The sequence below is a fragment of the Coffea arabica genome, chromosome 2c (genome assembly GCF_036785885.1).
Source record: "Coffea arabica cultivar ET-39 chromosome 2c, Coffea Arabica ET-39 HiFi, whole genome shotgun sequence".
NCBI classification, from domain to species: Eukaryota; Viridiplantae; Streptophyta; class Magnoliopsida; order Gentianales; family Rubiaceae; genus Coffea; species Coffea arabica.
Window position 1 is genome coordinate 20,346,039 of NC_092312.1, and position 15,967 is coordinate 20,362,005.

The 15,967-nt window shown below is 35.6% G+C and overlaps 2 protein-coding genes across 5 annotated transcripts; one reads left to right on the top strand and one right to left on the bottom strand.

Annotated features, from left to right (window-relative positions):
- The first annotated feature begins 402 nt into the window (after positions 1-402).
- Positions 403-4,179, top strand: LOC113726726 (RHOMBOID-like protein 10, chloroplastic). 3 transcript variants are annotated; one of them, XM_072075107.1, is made up of 10 exons: positions 403-832; positions 1,520-1,773; positions 2,025-2,079; positions 2,210-2,290; positions 2,372-2,468; positions 2,565-2,632; positions 2,953-3,051; positions 3,399-3,440; positions 3,659-3,725; positions 3,820-4,179. In XM_072075107.1, the coding sequence occupies exons 1-10, from the start codon at positions 653-655 to the stop codon at positions 3,891-3,893; spliced, it is 1,017 nt and encodes a 338-aa protein (XP_071931208.1). In that variant the 5' UTR covers positions 403-652; the 3' UTR covers positions 3,894-4,179. The 3 variants fall into 3 exon arrangements, 2 of the variants coding, with proteins under 2 accessions (XP_071931208.1, XP_071931207.1); XR_011839180.1 differs by lacking the exon at positions 3,659-3,725 and having other exon boundaries at positions 405-832; positions 2,953-3,226; positions 3,820-3,962; XM_072075106.1 differs by lacking the exon at positions 3,659-3,725 and having other exon boundaries at positions 423-832.
- A 4,210-nt stretch (positions 4,180-8,389) lies between these two features.
- Positions 8,390-12,931, bottom strand: LOC113726727 (uncharacterized). Of its 2 annotated transcripts, none has more exons than XM_027250590.2 (5): positions 12,394-12,931; positions 11,005-11,114; positions 10,550-10,921; positions 9,590-10,241; positions 8,390-8,977 (listed from the first exon to the last, which is right to left on the bottom strand). In XM_027250590.2, exons 1-5 carry the CDS (start codon positions 12,659-12,661, stop codon positions 8,961-8,963), a joined length of 1,419 nt encoding a protein of 472 aa, XP_027106391.1. In that variant the 5' UTR covers positions 12,662-12,931; the 3' UTR covers positions 8,390-8,960. The 2 variants fall into 2 exon arrangements, with proteins under 2 accessions (XP_027106391.1, XP_027106390.1); XM_027250589.2 differs by having other exon boundaries at positions 8,390-8,945; positions 12,394-12,924.
- Positions 12,932-15,967: the final 3,036 nt, after the last annotated feature.

Here is a 15,967-nt window from a genome sequence, read left to right on the forward strand (position 1 = left end):
AGTACTAAGTTTAAAGACTAATAATTTTATCAAGTAAAATATCCTTCTAATACCAAGTACTAAGTTTAAAAATTAGTAATTTCATCAACACTATGTGTCATGTAAAATATCCTTTTAGAACTAAGTATTAAGTTTAAGAACTAATAATTTTATCAAGTAAAATATCCTTCTGATACTAAGTACTAAGTTTAATGACTAGTAATTTCATCAAAAGGATATTTTACATTTTTTGATATTTTTTTATACAATAGTTGCCGGACATGTGACTATCACATGATTCTTTCTAGTAGTAATTTGGGAAAAAAACTATCAAGGGTACTAAATGTGCTCAAAAGTTGAAAGTTTAGGTATCATATTTGTATGTCCAAAGTTTGGGGACGAAAACTGATCATTTGCCAAAGTTTGGACATCAAAACTAGAGTATTTTTCTATAAAAGGATAACTACATAAACGAGTAGCAGCTGCCCCAGTCCAGTCATATGTCGAAAATCTCAATCCAATCGCGTATTGATTGGTTGTCCACGGATCATTGCAAGAAAGAAGTGCCCATTTGAGTTCTGGGGTTGCTGGTGAATCTGCTGCTGCATTTGCAGTTTTCACTGGAACATGGGGAATAATCAATCATACTACTGCTAAATAATATTTAGTAAATATGATGGTTGGTTCAGCAGCTTTCCACCCCAAATTCTTCCCATTCCCAGTATCCCAGGTGGGCCCCACAGCAGCCCACCTCATCACCACCGCTGCCGCTCTCCGCCTGGGTGACTTCCTTCGCCACCGCATCCACCTGCACTTTCTTCTTCCCTCCGCACCCTCCTCCCCCAACTTCAAGGTATTTACTTCCTATAACACGCCATTTTCTCCCAAAAAGGGTAAGTTCCAATCTTTTCTCGAATGAGACCTTGTAATAGTTCCCAAAGATTGCAATTTGCTTGTAGCATAGTATAATTCTGAACTAGTTTACGAATATGTATGAAAATTCATCTATAGTTTTATGTTCTGATCCATATTAATGATCAATCTTTCTTCATCGTTATACACGTTCAGTAGCTTAAGTTATACGATATGGAAATGAGTGAATGGAGAGCATATATGGATGATTAGGAAAGATAACTTCATATAAAACACAAGGAAAGGAAATGGATGGAAACTTTTTTTTTTTTTCCCCTATTACTTCTCTTTGCTAATTTGGTTACGCTGGGTATATTTTATCTTTTCGCTTGTGCTGCATAAAAGAGTTGAGAATAAGAATTTACTAGCTGATTTCTGCTTAAAATTGCATTTGTGACTGCGCAAAACTCCGCAATGGTGAATTGATTTGAGATTTCTAGTTGAAGGAATTCGAACAACTAGGAAGTACAAGTGAATGATACATACTTTGGCTCTTGATATGGTTCTTCAATCTGGAAAGGCTGTCAGAATGGAAATTGTCGTGCCTATGATAAATTTTAACTTCTTCCTGGTCCTGATATGATTACATAGTTGAAAATGTAACCGCCTGGCATTGCTTTAAATGCAGAGCATATTTGACCTTGGCTATTTGCCTTTCTTGAGGGATGTTTGGAATGAAAGGGCCAACCTATATTCTGGTTCCAAAATTCTTCAATGGACACATGACTCTATATCTTCCACATGTATGGCATTATATTTCTTTAATAGTGGTGAAGATGAAAACGACTCAAGCCATGTTAGGAAGACATACTCAAAACCTTCTAGAAGATCCTCATTCAACGGAAGGAAATGGACCAACATCCTGTTAGCTGCTAATGTTTTGTGAGTATTGCTTTCTTGAAATTGCACTTGAGGATCTGCATGTAAGTAGTAAATTATGGGTGGATTTGATGGTCCTACTTGTGAGTAAATTTTTTCAGTTTCAACCACGTTGCATACCTGTCACCCCTGCCATCCCCAAAAAAGGAGCGAAGAAAAGAACACTAAACCAGACTCTCAAGTAATTATTTGAATTGCCCAAGCATTTAATGTTCGAAACAATAACAGCTTTTCTCTCTGGTTCCAACCTGCAGAATCTATGTAGCACAAATTGCAACTCAAGGAAAGCTATTATTTTGGGGTGCCAAGGTTAGTCTTATGACTGAAAATGAGAATTTTAAGCCTAAAAGGAAGCAATAAAATTACTTAAACATTTACTTCCTATCATCTTATAAAGCTTTACTTTGTGTGGTAACTACATCACACTTACCATGTGCAGATTAATAGTCTAATTGATAAAGGGCAACTTTGGAGGCTAGCCACATCGTCCTTTTTGCATGCCAATATCGGGCATCTCATGGTGCGATTTGAACTTTTTCAGCTAATTTTCATCTTTCATTTGTCTTTCACTTTTATGAATCCTAACAGTTAGGGGTTGCAGGTGAATTGCTATTCTTTAAACTCTATTGGTCCTGCAGTCGAGAACATTAGTGGTCCTAGAAGATACCTTGCTGTTTATATCACATCTGCAATTGCAAGTAAAAACCCATACGTCCTTAAACTAGGATTGCTTGCTTTTCCTAAAAGAAACAATGATTTTGCATCTCATTCTGATTTTTCTATTTAAAGATCAGGTTCTGCAATGAGCTATTGGCTATCTAAAGCACCTGCAGTGGGCGCATCTGGAGCAATATTTGGATTAGTAAGTTCTTGATTTCCTAAAGCTGGTTTTTTTCCTTTTACCCATACATAAACAAGGTTCCTCCCAATTTGAATTCCAGAATGAAAAATTGACTCCTTTATTATTACATCTTGCAGCTAACATTTATGGCATAACTTTGTCAATTTTCATGATTTGGTTTCAATGCACCGTGTTTTTGTTTAAGGTCAGCTTGTTTTAGGGTTATCTTGTATAGTATCATCAATCTAGATTACACAATGTTGAGATTATGGATCATATACCAATTTCAATAAGAAGTACTAAAGTTTTGCCTCTAATTTGCTTATTGGCTCTATCATCAGGTTGGATCTTTTGCTGTTTTCGTCTTGAGGCATAAGGGCATGATTAAGGGCAGCGAGCAAGATTTACGACATATAATGAATGTGGTTGTTCTAAATATGGTATGCCTTTTATTATCATCTAGAATTTGAATGCCTTCCTTTCACCAAGTCTAGCAAGCTTCCGAGTCAACCGAATGTCATCTCAAGAACTGTAAAACAATGATTACTCCTTGAACCTGTTGATGTTCAACAAGCAGTATCTGTGGTGTTCCTGGCTTTCTTCGTTCTCCATAAAGTACAACAATTATTTTCCCTTCGATTGTAAATTGTTCTCAAGTTTAGTCTCATCTCATATGCATTTTCTCTGTTTAAACTCTGACATCTGAGAATACGTCTGCTACATTTTCCACTTTGTTTTGACCTTGTTAATATATTTCATCTAACACCATGGGTTATTTATCCTGTAGGCAATTGGGGTTTTGTCTAAAGGCATTGATAACTGGGGACACGTAAGTGTAGAAACTTTATTTTCTGTATTATGGAATGTTGTTGATTTTTATTGGCAATCACTCTTGGCAGAAATATTTCACCAAGTAAAAACTTCCACAGCAGTTATTCGAGTATTGAGAGGGTTAATTCTAATAGATGGACTTCAAGTACAGTGTGCTGACAGCTAAATAACATTATTCATGTCCAATCTGGTGATCTTGGGTTTTGAAATCTACAGCTTGAGAAATTATTTCGTTGGGGAGAATCATTATGTTGGAAAGAAATGTTTTCCCAGTCAGCATCCTGTTAAGCATACCCTTGTACCTTTTGGCAATTTTTCCCCTTTGCATTCTGAAGAGATCCCGTATGATTGTCCTGACATGATGCTTAAATTCTCAGCTTGGAGGCTTAATAGGTGGTGTTGCAACCTCATGGTTTCTTGGTCCTGCTTGGAAGCTGGAGTCCATTTCTAATGATGGCCATGAAGTTTTTGCTGACAACGCACCCATTTTTACCGTCATTAAGCATACAAGAAATAGCAATAGATGACATCAGTCATTTGTATTGAGGGTTGTTCCATGAACATTACATCAACTTTGCTTTAGGTTTTTGTCTTGAATTTGAATCTTAGAGATCAGGATGGAAGGTTTTAGTACTGTAGGTAAGATTATGAATTAATTTGTATGTACTGGGAGGTAGTATGTTTGTGGAACCTTGGTGGCTGCTTTGAAATAAAGTGTGTTATTGGTTTGCTGTGAATTGTCAAATGTACATGCTAATGGCAGATTATGCTTGCTGTTGTAACTTATCTACATTTTGTCTTCCTCTTTTACTGTTCTTTCTAAGTAACTTTGGGACAGGACGTCAAAGCATTTGAAGAACCAGACTTACAGGCCAATACTCAAGTCACTTTTCCATACAACCGTGGCAGCTATAGCTCTACTGATAAAAATCGGAATACATCTCGGCTATGAGAGTAGGCGAGCTTTTGTATCGAGTGTTCTCCTTCCCTTTACCTTGTAATATTCTACATCAAAAGCGAACTTCCACTCACATAAAGGTGGCCATCACAAGTTTGATGATCACCCCATTGGCATCAACTATCAATTATACTGGTGATATCAGGGAAAGATGAAAGGGTTTTCAGTTCCAGTTGCAATTTGAGTAAGATAGATGTTTGTAATGCCTTATTTCCAAGAATGAATCTGTATTTATCCCTAAAGAAGATGATTTCAGGCTTCTACTTTCCATCAACTCCAAAATTATTGAAGGTATAAATAAATAAGATTCTCGACAAAAAGCCCTTCATCCTTCGACGAAGATTTGCTGTATGAAATGTTTTAAGGCAATCCGCCTAATTTTCATGTTCCTTTGAGATGTTTGATGTCATGGAAATTTCTGCAACCATAAGTTGGTTTTATCGCCAAAACAATAAACAGCTAGATTAAACAAGTGGTGAGGTTATCACTGTCAAACATTTGAAGTCAAGAGTTCAAGTTAAAGTATGCACTATGCAGGGGAGAGATATTGTAGTAACATATAAGGAATGAATAAGCAAGATACAGAAACCAAACTTAAAATGGCGATGGTGGCAACTAAAGCAACTTCCCCTCTCTTCGGAAAAGCCATGCTTATGTTTCTAGTTTATCTTATTGGCAGGCGGTGAGCAGCGCGGTCCATCCAACATATGGTGTGTAAGTGCTGAGAGATACTTACATGTCAAGAACTCAAGTTCCTGATCATAAAGAAATGCAAAAATAAGCAAGGATAGGGATAAGAATTTAGAGAGAGAGTTGAGAGGGAAAACAGAAATTGGATTTGTTATTATTCATCAAGCTTGGTTGTTACAATTCATCAGAGTTGCTTATATTCAGCTCATTTCCACCGACTTAGTAATGCATCAGCATTCTAACTAACTCTACTGGCAGTTATTAATTTTTAACTATGTACTGCTAAGGTCCTCAAAACTCATTAAATTGATGTTAAGTCCTCATGTGCCTGACATTACACTAGAAAATTTTTATTTATCTATTATCAATGTAAGCCACGGTTGAGATTCACTTTAGCAAATTTTTTTCTTTTTTCATGGGTAATATTAATTAATAAGTGTCATCCATGCACAGAATAATACAACAGACCAAGCTGATGACAAAAAAAGTATTAAAATATTAAAATGTCCCTTGGTCCTTCCCACCGAATTGTCACCAAATGCATCTATATATGAATTACGAATATATTTTTCTCTACATCATCCCACAGACTACAAAAAATGAGGCGTATTTACCGTCCACCAAAGGCAAGGGTAAGCAAAATTCCCTTTTCAGGATATGTGAAAAGACAAACTGACATTTCAAAAGTATCATCTTGCTCGTTATGTAACATAGCTTCTTGTTTTCACCATCAGAGTTTTGGAATCCTATTTGTACATGAGTTTTTGTAAAGGCAAGAGTTCCAATGAAGATGAAATAAAAAAAGAGCTTAATTTTTGTGAGTTTCAATGTATAGATAAAAATTTTTCAAATGAATTGTGGATTAAAAGTACACTGAAACGTGAGGAAGAATAAATTGATAAAATTGAGTCCTTATTGATTGATTTTGACCCAATTGTGAGCGGTGATATGGTTTTTTTTTTTTTTTAATTTTGTTGATTTGTTAAAGACCAAGTTAAAAAAAAAAAAGGTGACAAACAAAGAATAACGTTTATAAATATCTTATTGAAAGATAGTGGGACAAGACTCCATAATTATGAGGCAATAGTTATAATTTCTGCATATATATAATTCATAGATTTTCAGAGGGACAGAGGTAGAATAACCTTACTGCCCCAATGTATCTCGGTCCCTGTCTAGCCATACACTTCAGCAAATGAAACCATAAAGATTTAGGTGGACAGCAATAGAACATTTGTAATTACTTGTCAACAACTCTAGTATATTTTAAACAAATTTTGCATTTTTTACTATTACAATATGTTCTTTTATACATTACATACATCTTTTGTTTCTGATAATTTAAATTAGTAAAAAAAAATTTGTATATTTTCTTTAAGTATTATATGAATGTGTTTATTTTGTTATTAGACTTATGTTAGATTATCTATTTCTACTATTCAAAATTTCATGTTTATATTTGTGTGCCTTAGTTTGTGACGGTTGGGGTTCTTTGACTGAAAAACTTGACCTTTGAGATGGCTTGGGTAGAGTGATAGGTTGGTAAGTGTAAAAACATGTAGAATTATTAATTAATGTGGCCTTTGATATTAGATAGCTAGTTTTTTTCTTTTTAAAGTGTATAAGTGGGAGGGTTCAATCAGGAGAGTTCTCATTTGCACTTCCTTTTCTTATACCATCTAACCCATTCCATAAAATATATATATAGAATTATTGCGGTAGCTTTTGATATTAAATAGCTAGTCTTTTTTTTTTAGTGTAAGTGGGAGACCTCTCACTTCCCCCGCTTACACTCTTTCCCCTATACCTTTCAACCCATTTCTCCCTCCTATATTAGTTAGCTAGTCTTTGTGCTCTTAAAGTATTTTTCTATGTCCATCCGGATTATTCATTTTTGCTCGTAGGCTTTTTGACAGTAATTTTGTTGTATTGATATGTCAAGTCTTGGTTGGTTTCGCTTTGTTACATGACGGAGCCTTGTTTTAGTCCTTAGATTGACTATGGCTAAGTTCCAGTAATTCGTTCCTTGGCACTTCCGAAAGCTTATTTATTTTCGTAATTGTTGTTTTTTCTGTAGCTCTTTCATTAGCCTTCTTGTGCTGCTCCTTTAGTTGCTTGAAGAGGATGAAGTGGATTGTTGTTCATTGTTGCTTTATGTTGCCGAGGCTCAACTAGCCTCCGTTTCTTTTGACATTTTTAATGCTCTTTCTGGAGTTGCAAATGCTATCCTGTGGGCTGCTAGGTTAAGTTGGAAATGAAAAACTTGTTTACACAATCACTCATATCTCATGTTATTGAGAGGGGCCAATGGTACTACCTTTTATATACAAATTACTAAAGGAAGTGCAAGATTCAATTATGCATTGAAAAGGAACTAAAACATCAGAATTGCAAAATACAAATTTCGCATTTAGATTTAAAACGAACCTTACTAAAGGAGAATTGACTTGCAAAACCAAAATAATAGAAGACTTAATGAATATCAAAGAGATCAAACCAAAATAAATAAATACACCATGGTAACAGGATAAAGAGGCAAAAAAAAGAAAAATGATAAACGCTAAATAAAATATAATTAATGAAAAAAAATTAAGTCCATATATGGCAGCTTGAATCAGGGAAAAAAACAGGAATAAAAAAAATATATAATATACTAGATAGCAAGAGTAGAGATAAAAGATCTATTGTCTATGCTTCTTCTAAAAAAAGAGATGATCATGAATCATGATTTTTGAACAAAAGAAATATTCATTCTCGTGTAAAAAAACATACATCTAGTTAATAATAGAGGAAGGAGGAAAAGATGCACTGATTGAGTGGGAGGATGAAATGCAAAGAAAAATTACGATGAAGGAAAAGAAAAAGGGGAAAAGCAAAATTTTGAATTAAAGAGTTAAAATTGATAGAGGAAGAAGTGACAACATAAATCAATTAATTGTTATGATACCTTTTCATGATTAACAATAATCATCTAAAACAATAGTAAGAAAATAATCTTAGCATAATTAATTTTAAAAAAATTTTTAAGGGCAAAAAAGAAAGATGAAGAAAAAAGAGGAAGATAAGGATTGAAGGCAAAAGCAGAAAGAGAAAGAAGAAAAGAATTCGGAGGAGAGTTGTTTATGATTTTTGGCTACTGAAAGAAAGTAGTGGAGCAAAAATTCAACTTAAAATGAAAACTACCACTTGTCAAAAGAAGAGACTATACACATGGCAAAAAGCGAGATTGCTACAGTAACCTCTCTCTTTTTTTTTATCCAAGGCATGCAAGGCAGAGTAGAAAAGGATGAAAACTCATCTGCAATTAACATCCTCAATTGCTTAATAATGGTATTAGCATCAATATATACTCGAGAACATTAATTTGCGATCATCTAGCTAGTCTCCTATGTATTTGTATAATTGCGGTTAGCCCGTTGCAGATGTTCAAGGAGAGCCTGCACTGCTTTCAATTAGGCTTTCCTTGAAAGACTGCAGTGGAGTAGTAGTAGTAACTTCATCATCAGCCTTCACAGTCTCGAGGAGTTATTCCCTTCGGGAATATCATCCCAGAAAATACCGTCCAAATATTTCGCACTTAAAGAGAGTGGCCAGCCACCTTTATGGCTTTAACCTGCAGCTTTCTGATTCATAAATACTAGCATTCCTTGTCTTCCTACAAACCAAAGCCTTCTGCCAAACTTTTTATCATCCTAGCCAAAGCAAAACTGTAACCTGCCATGACGCATGCTGGTAACTCCGCTTTCAGTAGAATGTGGCACAAGTGTCATCAAAATGGGTAAGAAAGAAGATGGAATATGAAGAGGCCGAATAAGCAAACCCAACAGATATGGTAGGGAGAGGATAGCGCAGGATCTGCAAATGCACACCTTAGTTAATCGGCTTATCTGTTGTATCCAAAGACAGTCAAATCATCATGAATGTGAAGATTCACAAACTTCTGTTATCTCTATTGTACTATTGTCCCTTGTCTCCCTCTTTGCGGGTAGTAGGGTGCAAGAAATGAACTAAGCATAACAAAGAGAGACTTAAATATCATCAAAAACTTACTTAAGGCATCATGAATCAACATATAGCATCAGAAGTGAACCACAACAATAACATCCAATCAAGTGGTCAGCAACAAAAGGTCAAATGCCAAACTATCCTGATGCAAAAGAAAAACTCTAATCCTATCCCTTCAAGTGTAAATTCGAAATAAAGCACAGATTTCTAAGGTTTTGCTGGTATTCTAAAGGACAGCTTAATCCTAGTAAAGCCTGGGTGTGTAAATCCTAGGTTATCTTTGTCCTATATCTAAGAATCAATTTTTAGGTTTTTTTATCTTTAAAAACAAACCCTATTCCAGCTATCATCAGGATCAGATTAAATCCATTAAACTCAAGATCTCCTACACCAAAGTGGTGTTGAACAACATAGATTATTTGGGAATGCATTTCTCATCAATAATTACTCACATGATGGGACTAAGAATCAAAGTATTGGAAGCAGCAACTTACACATAGAGGAAGCTGAGATTGAGGGCAATGAGTGTGGTGGCGACGCCAATCTTCTGCCATTTTCATTTTCCCAGCCACGACCAGAACCAAAAGATACTACAGGTAAAGGAGAAGGGCCAGTCTGTGCTATAGATCCTGTGGAAGGAGTAGAAGAACTTGGTGATAAATTAGGACTAGGTGGATGGGCATGAGAGATTGGTGAATAACTTGGAGAAAGCCCAGAACGACACTTTGGGTCATTTTCTGCTGGTAAAGGTGCAGAAAAATAGTCAAGATCATTCTCTGGGCTTGGATCAGAAGGTGCATATACATCAAAGTTAGAGCAAGGTGCTGAAAGAGGAAAGTTGGGCACAGGAGCTGGAGGATCAGATCCATAAAATGGTAAATCTGGGGATGGAGATGGAGACGGCGATGGAGTTGGTGGCAAAACGTCAAGGGAATGCTTTAGAGAAGAAGATAAACTGACTTCCTTAACTTTACCAAAAACATACATGTCAAGGCCAAGATTTTTTGGAGACCCCATAAGTTTTTTGGCCAATTGTCTCATTCTCTGAGGTAATAGAATCCCCCAGTTTGAAGTAATTGAAGCTTCAACTACAACTGGAGGATCTCTAGTAGATCCATTATTGTTTGTTACCTGTATGTAAACGGTCTGCAGACAAGCGAAAAAAAACTTATAATCTTGTGATGAAAAGTTGTATCACTGGGAATAAATAACTTAGGACCAAGCTATTCAAGCAAGTAACAAATACAATTTCAGTTTCCTCTTTTCAAAATTGCAGACAGATTATCCCTTGATGTGAACTTCATCAAAATGTGCAAATTTCTGTATGTTTAAATATCAACCTTGGGAAATTTTGAACCACATTATTCTCGTCCAGAACAATTGTTACACTGTAAAAAGTAAAGTAAGTAAGACCTCATCAAAAAATTATCAAGTCAACAGTTTTGCGAGTATACCTCATCAGGCATCAGATCCAAACCCAACTTCAACTGTGTCTTCAACTCAACAAACTTTTCTCTAATCTCATAAATGGGGTTGTTAAGAGTAAAATTAAAGAGGATCTGTGGTACGCTCCAGATTGAAGGAGATTGCTCAGGAATTAATGTGATTCCACCAGGAAACTTCAGAATTTCAAATGAAGAGGGCTCTCCGAAAGTTGTGTTGGTCAGTGTCAAGTTGGACTGTAGAAGAAATAGCTCCACAAAAGACGACTTAAGCACGCTTATGAACACTGGGTTAATGGGAACACTCAGTGGATCAGAAAGGACGCCAAAGACCACATCCGTAACGTTAGATAAACCTGCCCGGTGCATGGATAGGACAGCAACCTATTTAAATGAAGTAATGTTATGTTAAGTGTATCTTATTTCACCAACACAAATAGAGCTAGCTATAAAGGCTTGTTGCAAACCTTTGTAGAAGGAACACCTATCTCCCCAAAGATATCATATTCTAACTCATTAATGTGAGGCAGAAGCTGTGCTACAGGCTTCTGCAGTCTTAAGTATGCTTGAACTGTGGCTGAAAAGAACAGAATGAGAAGAAGAAAAATAAGTAACCTGTCAGCTACATGTAAAGAAAAATCACCAGTTTCTTGTGTTTTTCAATTTCAGATAGGGGGTATACACAAAAGTCATGTGCTACTATCGTAAGCATGCTAATCTTGCATAAATAGAGAGAACCACTCAAGAAAAAATCAAACTCTAGCAACAAACAACAAATTTAGGCAACAAAAGAGTGGACAAACTTTGCTGTTCATATATCTTCCCAGGAAATTTTGGCACACCAACAGCAACATATACTGATTAGTTGGAAGAGAAATCTAATCCAGAATATTCAAGGATATCTTTGTTTCTCATGTTTTCAGGTAAAATCAGTTCTGCCGAAAAAGTCTCATTTAAAGCAGAAGGAATATGAACTGCCCAGGAAATTATGAGCTTCCAGGGACGACCCGCCAATTTGAACTACTTCTGTAGATAAATTTAGAGAACAAGATACCAGATGTAACACTTCAATTATGGATTTTGTGAAAACCAGAAAGAAAGGAAAAAAACTGATGGCAGTCAGCAATTGCCAAAAGACACTAGCAAGAGACACTAAACATTTGAAAGTTTAAATGTTCAAGCAGTCTTGGGACAAGAAGTGAAAAAAAAAAATATTATGCGGCATATAACCGTGCCCATATATACTCATACAATCAACACGTTTCAATGCAGAAAAACGCAAGGTCTTTAAGTCAAACCACGCTACCAAGACGTATTCATCTTCATCTTACAAATAACCTCAGCAGCCCAAAGTTTATTACCCATAATTGGAAATATCAACTCCAGTAGAGAGAGGGAAAAAAAGGCCCATGAAGGACTACATTATTGTATCTACCCTTTTTGCATATACTCAAAACAATCAGCTAGAATTGACAAAACTGCTTGAAATTTAAAACCATCTTAACATAGCTCTCCCAGTAAGAATCTCTAAAGGAAGAGAATTTGCTCACATACTTTCAAACAAAAAAAAAAAAAGATTAATCCAGAAAACTAAACAACAATCCACAGAGGTTTCCCAGGAGACATCATTCAAACAACGTAATATCTAAAAAAAGGCGAGGTGCTGCCACTTCAACAAACAACTGAAAATCCAAATTATTGATCAATATCGTGAAAAAAAAAATACCCACGAGTCCAAAATACCCAGAGAAAAAAGAAAACCCTCATCACAAAATTCCAGACAAACAAAAAGCCCTCATCACAGCGATCCAAGCGCAAAATGGGAAGTAATTTGAACTGAATATGGGAATGCATACCACGGATTTTGATGGCATCTTTTGCATCATACCCAATTTCCTTTGATGAAAGATGAACGACGGAAAACAAGGCATAGACAAACACGGCAACGCTTAATAACAAAACAAAAACGCATTTACAACCGCAATCTCTCGGAATTCTGTTGAAAGCCGCCGAACATCTCCGACAGCAGAAGATTGAAGAACCGACTCCGCCCTCCTCAGTCGGGCCTTGTCGTTGTTGTTGCTGCCGTGCGACTGGCAGTTGCTGTTGCGACAGTTTCCCCATCTCCACAGCATCTGAACCGCCCAACTCCAAGCCCACACTCCTCAATTCTTACTCTGCTCCACTTTCTCTCTGTAGGAGTTAAGTTTTGGCGAATTTTTCTCTCTCTAAAAGTGGTAGAGACAACTGGGCCTTGGAATGGTCAGGGACAAGTGAATTCCAATATTCCATAGTGAGCATATGCTCTCTCTCTCTCTCTTATTCCTTCCCTTCAGTCACGTAGTTCACTATAAGACCGTGTTTGGGTTGGGATTAGCGTCGAACTTATTCATCGTGGAATATCGCGGTAAATTGCATCATAAAAAAAAAGAGATTGATACGGACACTCCATTTGATACTATTACCCATCAGCCGTTGATTTGGGGCCAAAACTTGGACGAGCCTGATTTTTAAAAACTGGTTATATTCAAGGAAAAATTTGATTATTTGGCTGCGGAACGTTAAGGGGAAGCAAAGGTGAAAAGGAAAGGTGGGAAGAGGGGGAAAAGGCGTGCCCACGAATAATGAATAGTATTTAATAACGCTTAAACAAAACAAAGGGACCAAAGCGGATAAAGTGCAATATTTGTCACCACTCCCAGCAGCGCAGTTGTCTTTGTTGCTACTCATTTTTCATTAGAGTATAAACTAATATCCCATAATAGCTAAGTAATCTGGTCCCGTCCCATAATGCTTCTTTTCATCATTTTCTTAATTCCCAATGATTGAGATAATCCATGTTGAATTTCTTGGGGCTTACTCTATGGATCGCTTTGCGGTACGAGTAATTCCATAATTTGACCATTCACATGCTCCCAAGTGGATCCCAAAGAACTTTACTTTCACGTACGTAAACCATATGTACCCACGAGGATAATAACTGCTGCTACAATAGATTAAAAGTCATAAAAAATAGTAGTGTGTGTTTGGATCGTAAAATTATTTGAAATATTTTAAATATAGCATTTTTTTATGATGTGATGTATGTGAGATAAAAAAGTAATTAAAAATATAAAAAATTATATTGAAAATTGTAATGTTGATGTAAGCAAATATATTTAAACAAATATAATCTCCTGTCCAAACGCAGATAATGGTGGATCATTTCTTCTTCGTTTATCCGCGGGATAAGAAATGGCCCACTATACTTGTGTGTTATTACGTAATAGTATGTTTTTAATATTTCATAGAGAAAACGTATTAGTTTCGGCATAACGGAGGTCTATCTGTATCATGGGGAAAAAAATTAGGAAATCCACAAAAAATTGCAAATGATGGTCGAAATTTTGATGAAGCTATGTTGTAGTTGTGATTGGATTTGATCTTACAAATTCGATATGCGCATATAAAGATATTCATGCAAATTTTTATGTATAAACCTCATCTTTAACTTGTGTTGGAATAAATCAAACCGCTAATTAATCCTACCTGTACTATAATTTGTGACCAAGTTCATCAAAAAAATATATAAAAAAAAAACAACTCAATCCACATTTCATAAAGCGACATTAGTCAAAATGTAAATATCTATATGCTACTACTTCATTGCCATCTCACCATGACAGACGCCATGTCTCGCGATGCTCGCTATGAAAAAAAAAAAGAGCCAAATGTAGAAACGGAAATTTCTCGACTGTCTAAAAAGGGAAATTTCTAGTTATACGAACGGCTTTACTGGATTCTTACTCGAGTCATTCAATACGAATACTAACTCCCATAGTTTTTATATAAGTTTCTTGATTTTTGTTTTTTTTTGTATTCGTTAACGTCTACTTTTATTGCTATTCTAATCTATTGTAAGGGTGCGATCCAATTGAATCAAGAAGAATCGACGAAAACTGAATTACCATCGAATCATACGAATGTACTACGCATCCATATGAATCTAAGAAAAGTCAGGGCCATGTGAATGTATCACGCACTCAAATGAATATAAAAGAAGCCACATTAGTGTAGTAAATATGATAACCAACCACTCTAGTGATAGTCGATTTAGCGGAGAGATTTTCGACAGTTTTGAGAGTCACAAGAAACAAGACTCTGTCGTCGGCTGGAAAATAATTGTATAGATGCAATTTGAAGTAGCTGGATCACGTACGCTATCAGTTCGTAATATGAATTGACGTCTAACTAATAATAATGGTACGCGAATGCTGATTTATCCTTTTTGGTCAAGTTCAAGTAATGTGCATGATCTGGATCGGGGAGGACAAATAAACATGGGTATGGGCAAGATGATGATAGTTTCGCGTGTTTGTGAGGGATAAACATTGCATATGGAATCCAAAAAAAAAAAAGCATTGCATGTGTCTGGAAGTCTAAACACGTACATTTGTCTTGCAAAATGACGGCTATCATTTCTGATCTAGTTAATTTACCTATATTTTACTTTTATTTCTAATATAAACAACAGAATTACTTTTTTTTTTTTTTTTCATCATCTTGTACTGACCTGATGAAAATCAGACACTAAAACACAGACACGGTCTTATAAAGTTCATTCCTTCCTTTTATTTCTCTCTTTTTTTCGTTCATTCGTCCCCGTCTTTATTTTATTTTTTAATATATATATATATATATATATGATGGCAGGCTGCACGTTGCATGAGCAAACTATCACGAAATGTTGTACGGAGAAGGGTTGACAAAATTTAACTATCAAATGCCAACTCCCGCAGATGTCTTCTTTTTTTTTTTTTTTTCAACAAATGGCAGTATCATTATACTCCCTCCGTCCCACTTTGATAGTCTTGTTTTCCTTTTTCGTCTGTCCCAAATTATAGTTCACTTTTCCATTAAGAAATGTAGTAATCTTTCAAATTATCTAAAATACCCTTATTAAATATCTTATTATTAATACATTGTTATTAAATACTAACCCACTACATTGAATACATTGAGCTTTTCCAATACTAACCCATTAGCTGTAACTAGAGGTGGCAATTTGTCCCAAGTCCCAATGGGTTACCCATGCCCATAGGGCTTTGGGCGGGATGGGTATTGGATTTTGATATTGGGTTTAAAATGGGACAAATCCCAATTGTACCCATTAATTGATGGGAATACTTGGGAAATACGTGGATACCCATTGGACTCAAATAACAAGGGCTCTGTTTGGTTTAGCTATTTTTGGGGGGTTTTTTTGAAATATTTTATTATAACAGTGTATATGAAAAATTTTTACTATAAAATTTTTTTGAAATATTTGATATACTAATATGGATGGGATGTTTTTTGAGTTATTGTATATTACTGTAACATTGTATTTGAAAAACTTATTTTTTGAAAAAATAGCCAATCCAAACGGAGTCTTAGATTCAAAAATTATCT

Excerpts from the sequence above, each read along its gene's own strand:
- LOC113726727 (XM_027250589.2), bottom strand. The coding sequence starts at position 12,661 with ATGGGGAAACTGTCGCAACAGCAACTGCCAGTCGCACGGCAGCAACAA. Across the intron at positions 10,922-11,004 it reads TAGGTGTTCCTTCTACAAAG|GTTGCTGTCCTATCCATGCA; the intron begins GTTTGCAACAAG and ends TCATTTAAATAG. Across the intron at positions 10,242-10,549 it reads TGGATCTGATGCCTGATGAG|ACCGTTTACATACAGGTAAC; the intron begins GTATACTCGCAA and ends GCTTGTCTGCAG.
- LOC113726726 (XM_072075106.1), top strand. The coding sequence starts at position 653 with ATGATGGTTGGTTCAGCAGCTTTCCACCCCAAATTCTTCCCATTCCCA. Across the intron at positions 833-1,519 it reads CCTCCTCCCCCAACTTCAAG|AGCATATTTGACCTTGGCTA; the intron begins GTATTTACTTCC and ends CTTTAAATGCAG. Across the intron at positions 2,080-2,209 it reads TATTATTTTGGGGTGCCAAG|ATTAATAGTCTAATTGATAA; the intron begins GTTAGTCTTATG and ends TACCATGTGCAG.